This window comes from Electrona antarctica (genome assembly GCF_951216825.1).
Source record: "Electrona antarctica genome assembly, chromosome: 7".
Classification (NCBI taxonomy): domain Eukaryota; kingdom Metazoa; phylum Chordata; class Actinopteri; order Myctophiformes; family Myctophidae; genus Electrona; species Electrona antarctica.
Window position 1 is genome coordinate 41,020,490 of NC_136812.1, and position 8,419 is coordinate 41,028,908.

General features: G+C 39.8%; 1 protein-coding gene across 1 annotated transcript; it reads left to right on the forward strand.

Annotated features, from left to right (window-relative positions):
* Positions 1 to 205: 205 nt before the first annotated feature.
* On the forward strand, positions 206 to 2,365 carry LOC306926254 (arrestin domain-containing protein 2-like; the record flags this gene model as incomplete). Its single annotated transcript, XM_079505521.1, has 5 exons — positions 206 to 443; positions 814 to 1,028; positions 1,164 to 1,266; positions 1,450 to 1,706; positions 1,963 to 2,365. The coding sequence occupies 5 exons, from the start codon at positions 206 to 208 to the stop codon at positions 2,206 to 2,208; spliced, it is 1,059 nt and encodes a 352-aa protein (XP_079361647.1). The 3' UTR covers positions 2,209 to 2,365.
* Between the last annotated feature and the right edge of the window lie 6,054 nt (positions 2,366 to 8,419).

Below are 8,419 nucleotides of genomic sequence, written 5' to 3' on the forward strand. Positions count from 1 at the left end.
ATCACAGCCTGTCACTGACACGAGGCTCCGCCCCTTCTGCTATAAAGACGCTCATCTCAGATGCAGATCTTATCCACACATCCTTTGCTCAACTCAACAACAGAAGCAAGCAGAACTTACCTCTGGGTTAGGGAAAGGAAGGAAGGATTAATAAATCACATTGTGTTGTGGACGCTCACGCACACATTTGGAGATCTCACTCAAGATGCTTTTCGACAAGGTGAAAAAGTTCTCCATCGTCTTCAGCTCTCCCCCGGAGTTCGGCAGTGGAGATGTGGTGTCCGGCAAGGTGGTTCTGGAGCTGAGCGGACACAGCAGAGTGCAGGCTATCAAACTGCACGCCGAGGGCATCGCGAAAACCCGCTTCCTCATCGCTGCTGACGCCTGTTACTACAGGGAGGACGTGGAGTATCTGGACCTGAAAGAAGAGCTTCTGCATGCAGGTCACTATCAATGTTCTCATATCATGAGATTCATATCCATTGTGGCGCTTATTGGAAATAATATAATTAGGACGAAAATATCTTTAAAATGGGAATTCAGTGATTTTAATTATTTCCTTCGGGCATGAATCAGATGATTAAAACAGACATAAAACACATTTTGTGTTTTAACATTTAAATTGCAGCAATTAGTGTTCATGTTGGCTGCAGCTCTCAAAACAGAAATAGACTGAAACACTTTGTTGTTTATCCTGCATTAATGTAGGCTTATATGGTTAGGGAAGGGTAGTAATTTGTTATTACTATAATAATGAAAATTACTATTATGAGAGCATACTAACATGTATTTATTTGTTTATTTCCCCATCAGATAACGGAGAGCTGACAACACTCTCTGCAGGCATACATGAGTTCCCCTTCAGTTTCCAGCTCCCAGAACGCCTGGGGACGTCCTTTGAGGGGAAACACGGCAGCATTCGTTACTGGGTGAAAGTGAAGCTCCACCGGCCCTGGGCCACTGTCAAGAAGACCAGGAAAGAGTTTACTGTCATCCAACCCATCGACATCAACACACCCGCCCTACTGGTAAGAAGATGCATGCAGTTCAACTGTATCCCTTTCATAGATCAATGCATGGCTGTGACAAAACATTTCCTTGTTTCTATGGCGTTTACCGGTATAGTCATTCATGTAAACATGTTTTTGTTTTTCCGATTTCAGGCGCCACATGGTTGCACCAAAGACAAGAAGGCACGTGTGTGGGTCCAAAACTTTGGACAGGTGTCCATACGGGCTAAGATCGACCGCACAGGTTACACACCAGGTAAGAGAGCTCTTTTCTAATCAACATGCCATTTCGGTTACTGCCATGCAGTCAATAAAAGTGTTTTCTTTGTTGACTGAGATCAGAACAGGATATCTTAACTGAACCTCTTGAATGAAATGAACTGAATGAAAGTACTACCATCCTAAATCTCTATCCCCCCCACCCCCATTGTGCTTGCAGGCGAGGTCATTCCTGTGTTCGCAGAGTTCGACAACTCCACCCCTCGGCCAGTGGTGCCCACGGTCTACATCACCCAGGTGCAGACCTATATCAACGAGGGAAACTTGAAAAAGAAGCAAGTCGTGGTGACGACGCTGCAAGGTGACATGGTTGGAGCACACCGCAGGCAGATGTGGCACGGCTGCGCCATCAAGATCCCCTCTGTTGTACCCTCCATTCTGCATTGTCGCACCATCAAAGTGGAGTACATGCTCAGGGTAAGCATTTTTCTCTCTGTTCTTAGTGGGTTTATAATGAGGGAAAAAAATAGGCCACTTGATGGAAGATGTACCGAAATCAGAGTGCATGTCATTTTTTTAGTATCAGTTTGTGGTCCCAGTGAGAACGGAACCCTGTGCTCTGCTCTCCAGTGCTCTGCTGATTGTGATACTCAGGAAATAGATGTTTTATATAATACATGTGCTCATATACAGCCAAGAGTTTATACTAAAACTGTCCTCTCCCTTTCCTCAGGTTTGTGTGGATGTTCCTGGGACGTCTAAGCTGTGTGTGGAGCTGCCGCTGGTGATGGGAACCAACCGTCTCCACCCGTCTAGCAACTGCACCTCCACCAGTATCATGAATAACCAGTACAGCGGCAACCAGAAGTGGCTCGACCTTGCCATCCCAGAGCAGCCTGTCTGTCACAAGTGTCAAATCCGTGACAGTGTTACTTGTAAAAATACTACTACAAAATGTATTGTGAACAAATTATTATGAATAGAAATTTGGGTGGCACTGGCATCACATCTTTATATTTGAATATGTTTTAGTATTTGATATGTCCTTTTTTTCCCTCTACTGATTATCCATTTTGTAAATGTAATACGTGGGAGCTTGTACAGAAAATAATTGACCCACTCTTTAATACTGGTATGCTTGCAATGTGACAATAAACTTAAAGTTGAAGTTAGAAATTAGTTTTTCAGGGTCAAGTCATTTCAGGGGACACTGGGGAGGGAGCTTAAACTTAGAACACTAAACTTAACTTTTGTCAAACCATCACTAAACCGGGTAGGCCTATATTTTACCCAATGAAATATATAGGCTATCAGCAATACCGTACATGGCAACTTGAGGTAGGCTATCTTCTTTAATATTTCACCATGACTTTTCACTGTCACTGTCACTGCAGCATCATGGAGGTATAAAGACCCACCCAGCAACATTAGCAGACATCAGCAACATTATCATTATGAAAATATTACAAAACTAGAAAAAGTGCCCTTCTGGGCACAGGTCTCCACCAGGAGGATAGGAGTGTGTGTGATGTTTGGCAAAATGTTTCGGAGTAATATAAACATGTTTTTTTGTTTGTTTGTTTCTTGCAACAATTTTCTTCGTTTTGTTGAGGAAATGCAGAGCCAGATCACTCATAGCATCTCTGAGGATAGAATTCTGGATGAGCAGGACATGTGCAGCATTTTTTTTACAAAACTTTGGAAGGCAATCTTAGTGGCTCGTCTTGATCACATGACTACAGAGATCATGTGTACCGATGTGCGTGAGATTTGGATTCAATCTGTGCGACTAACACAAACAATGTGTTTTGCAGAAATCGGCCTCATGGTGGCACTATAACCGGCAGATGTGGAGGGATGCAGGGAAAATGTTTTTCCATTGCCTCTAGGGAGTGCGCATACATAAGTTGTCGATGCAGTTATAGGTAAAAACAGGAATTGTCCTGTTATAGCGCCACCGTGAGGCTGATTTGGGGAAAAAATAGTGGCATGTCACCCTGTCAACAACTTATCGTTATCGCCCATGTGCTTCAACAAGTTGACATTCAGTCACAGTGCTGTGAGAGCTCGGGCCTGATGTGACATCACATCTTAAATCTGAGGCTTTTTTTGTATACTATTTAAATAGTCTTGTGAGTCTTGCTATTTGTCCCAAAGTGACTATAATACATTGCTGCTATTTGTTTCAAAAAAGCTTTATACCCAGCATTTAACATCTTTATAACGATGCAATGTAACATAGCTCTGTTTACAAAATGCCTGTACCCCCTCCAACTGTATTTACTGTACTTTCCCCATTTTCAACTGCTTTTATTATATTTTGACACTTGCTTTGGCAATGTAAACGTATGTTTTCTCATGCCAATAAAGCTCCTTTGAAATGGAATTGACATCCATATACAATTCCACTTATAATGTAACAGGCTTTTTACCTCTCCCCCTCCTCAGTAAAATCTGATTTTTGGAAATCGTTTAGATGTTTTCTAAATTATAATAATCAACACAATAGCACAAAGCTTTTTAATTTGAATTGGTTGTGGGGGGGCGGTAAGGGACCTGGATATTGTATAGGGGGCACTGGACCAAAAAAACAAAGGAAACTGTGCCTTAACAAAGCATCTGATAACATCTCAACTGCTGAACTGATCACACAACCGACACACCTGCTCACCTGATTCAATCTCACCTGCTAATAATTCCTGCTCACCTGCTGCCAATCGATCTTCCATCTGATAGCTCTTACCTCACTCACCTGTCACTAATCCATCTGATATAACAACTATTACCTCACTCACCTGTCACTAATCCATCTGATATAACAACTCTTACTTCACTCACCTGTCACTAATCCATTTGATAACAACTCTTCCCCCGCTCAGCTGTCACCAATCCATCTGATAATAACTCTTCCTCACCTGTTGCCAATCTAGAAAAAGTGCCCTTCTGGGGACAGGTCTCCACCAGGAGGATAGGACTGTGTGAGATGCTTGGCAAAATGTTTAGGAGTAATATAAACATGTTTTTTTGTTTTAGTTTTTTGCAACAATTGTCTTCATTTTGTTGAGGAAATGCAGAGCCACTCATAGCATCTCTGAGGATAGAATTCTGGATGAGCAGGACATATGCAGCATTTGGAACGAAAACGGGCCACTCCTGAAAACTTTGTAAGGCAATCTTAGCCAATCTGTGTAGAATCTGAGAAATCCATGAAATCCAAATCTGACTACAGAGATCATGTGGACCGATTTGCGGGAGATTTGGATGAAATCTGTGCGACTAAGCAATGTGTTTTGCAGAAATCGGCCTCATGGTGGCGCTATAACCTCCAACCGATGTGGAGGGATGCAGGGACAATGTTTTTCCATGGCCTCTAGGGAGTGCGCATACATAAGTTGTATACAGATCGATGCAGTTATAGCTAAAAACAGGAATTGGCTTGTTATAGCGCCACCGTGAGGCTGATTTGGGGGGAAAAAAATTGGCATGTCGTCCTCGGCCCTAGTGGAAATGTGCATGTATAATTTCACGGAAATTGCACACTGTGTTTGTGATTTGTGGCATTTTGTTCGAAACGGACCAATCGTGTGAGCTTTGGAAGCCAATCTTAGCCAATCAGGATGGAAGATGGGAAATGGTGCCGCTCCGTGTTGATCACATGACTATGGAGATAGTGTATACCGAATTGTGTGATGTATGGATAAAATGTGTACGAGTAATCTACATAAATGTGTTTTGCCTAAATCGGCCTCATGGTGGCGCTATAACAGGCTGTTGAGGAATATTTGGGGCAGAGGTTCGTCGTTGGCATCCAGGGAGTGTGTGTGCAAAGTTTGGCATGGATCGGGCCAACAGTGCCGGAGATTAGCTGATAACGGACGGACGGAAGGAAGGACGGACGGACGGACGGAAGGAAGGACACACACACACACGGACGGAGTGCAAAACATACTCTCTCCCCATGCCTTCGGCCTGGTGGAGACAAATATTGTCTGGGTGAAAATCATGCATACTGTGTGTGTGTGTGTGTGTGTGTGTGTGTGTGTGTGTGTGTGTGTGTGTGTGTGTGTGGTGGAGGGGGGGTGCATCAAGTGCTTCTACCTATTTTTATAAGTGTATATTTGTGTCTTTATGTTATGATGAATTTGTTGTAAACAATTAAGTCTCATGGTTTCGTCCATAGCAGTTTTTGTCTTTGAGTTGTGCTTTCGTTTGAAATGTACCCATTCTGCATACTGTGAAATAAAAAAATCAATCAATCAATGTGCTAGGTCTGTTTATTTTCCCTTATGACATATCACTCTTCATTTATACCTTAACTAATTTAGCTAGTTTTTATAAGGTGTCTTCACTGTCTTTGTTAAGTTATGCATAATTATAAACATTATAAACATTTAAGTGTTATAATCATGTATAGGTACATTATAATGCATTATACTGTAATTACCTGTACCTTTATAATGTGCTGGTCCACTGAGTTTATAAATGCATTATGACCATTACTAATAGCCTGTACTAGGAACGCCCTACCAACAGTCATTAAGACATGCGAATCCCTTGACTCCTTCAAAATCACAAAATTCACTGGGGGGCCTGCAATGATTTTTTAGTAAGTGGGCTCTGTGCAAATAGGCTATTGTCTTAAACAATACACTTAATTACTCAATTAATTAAAGGGATAGGCCTTATTTCACCCGAGACAGTGTGTTTTGCTTCATTCAGTATTTAGATAGGCTATTTGATTTTCACTGTAGCTGCCCCGCCCCCTTCCTATACAAACCCATTGTAACTTCAACCTCCATTTTAACCATGTTAGATTCATTGATGCCCATGTTTTTTTTTATATTTTTTTATATATAATTTCTTTCAGGGGTTTCTCAGGCATTTGAAAACTTTAGTTTATAGTTACTTTGCAGATTTTGATTATTATTTTTTACAAAACATTAACCACTTCATTTTTAACTTTTATATATACATTTTAGACACAGCTAGCCTATATATCCTATATGATAACTGTCTGCATAATGAGTACTTTTACTTTTATTTTTAGTTCAATAAATAATTACCTGGCTTTTACTTGCAGAATGTTTCTACATTGCAGTATACTTTTACTTAAGTTAAAAACAAAGAGTATAGGCCTACCTTTTCCACCACTGATAATAAATGTGCATACGTATGAGGTTAAGTTTCAGGGAAGGAAGGGTTGTTTAAATGTGTATAGCCTGTCTGACACACATAATTGCTCCTGATTGTCATGTACACACATGTAATGTGTGGTGTGATGTGATGATGATGATGAAACTTGGCATCGCACATATAGTCAGACATCACTAGTTTCACCATTATTATTCAAGTACATGTACATGACAATCAGAAGCAATTATAGTACAATGTGTGTCCAGACAGCCTATAGAAATGTTGACAAATCCCCCTTCACTGAAACTAAACCTCATACAACGGGAGCGTACCTATTCCCCACCATGAAGGTGGGGAAACCATGAAAAAGGTTCTTTGTTCTCCACTTAGAATAAACCTAAACCACCAGAAACCTAACCTAGTAATTTTCGTAATTCTAGTAAGACTAAAAGTATTTTAGCAACTTAGTCTTAGTGTTACTTTTAGTAGCAAATTCTGATTTAAGCTCAGTCTTTGAACAATCCATTGAACTTTAGGCCTGCCTAGGCTATACTATACTTAAACTAAAATTTAACACTGGCATAAAATAAAATAAAACATAATTGCTCAGACTCTTCAACAAAGATGGCAAAAACAAACATTCTTTGTTCTGTACTTATACATACAATTGTGTGTACAAAACACTGAAGTCCTTAAACCAGAAACCTAACAAACCCTAAACCCTAAGGTAAGTGGGGAACATAGAACCTGGGGAACATAGGGATGACCCCCACACAACACATATAGGATGCACAGTGGTGGAAAGTACTCAATATACTTATAGGCTTACTGCAATGTAGCAAAAACATGGTGATGTCTGACTATAAATCCTGACAGTTTTCTGAAAAACCTGTTTCTGTGTCAGTGCATGTGGTGCTCAACCTTTTTCACGTCAAGGACCCCCAGAATTATCTGTATTTGGCTGCGGAGCCCCATCTGAAAATAAATAGTTCCATGGACCCACCAGAAGCAAAAATTTGAGTTAAAAACGTTTTTTTCAACAAGTTTAAAAAAAATAGCAGATCTACAAGCTCGGTGCAGCGCTATAAGCAGATCTGCTAGCTAAAGTATTAGGCCTACATGATGCTTAAAACACCAAAAGGGGTTCCCGTCCTTAAAGTATCAAAAGTGAAAGTATAAGCTACTCATTATGCAGAATGTCCTGTTTCACAATACCATAATTATGTCTAAAATGTATTACAAAAATAGCCAAAGGTTAAATATGGCTGAAGTGGTTACATTATGTTTTTAAATAATAATCAAAATATACAAAGTAACTATAGCTAAAGTTTTCATTTTTTTTTGTAGTGGAGTAAAAGTACAACATTGGAAATTAAGCATTAGCCTATACATTGGAGTATCTAATTATGAAGGTATATATACACCAGGCGTGAAGCATGCCTTATAATCACATGTATAATGCATCATTACCTACATTATAATGTAGACTTAATAAGAGTTATTATGCATAACTTGTAACAAAGTAACTACCTAACAACATTAATTATAATGTAATGTGCTGTTCCACTGACCTTATGCATTATGACCAATAAATAATAAAGTTACCACATACATGAATCATGATTATTATAAACATTTATAAAGGAGTCTTATAAATCGTATATGCCTACACAAGCCTATAATATGCCTAGCACACATATCAAGCCTTTGGCCTTTATAACAGTCATTATTTAATTTAAACTGTTCCCCCCTCCTATGCCTATTTGTTCAAAGGTCTTACATTTTATGGGCACATTCTTTTATAAGGAAAGTAACAAATAGCCTATGTTTACAATTGTGGATCACCTGTAATTGTCATGACCACTTGTGGTCCATGGACCACTGGTTGATAAACTGTAAATGTGTAACTGAAATGTGTTTAACTTTAGTAGGCTTATGCCCTGAGTGTTAACTTTGGGTCAAAGCCATTTTGGGTTTGAATTCCATTTGTATGATTTTAAAATGATAGGCTAGTATTTACAAACGAGTGCAACAGGAAATCAATCTGGACTCATTTA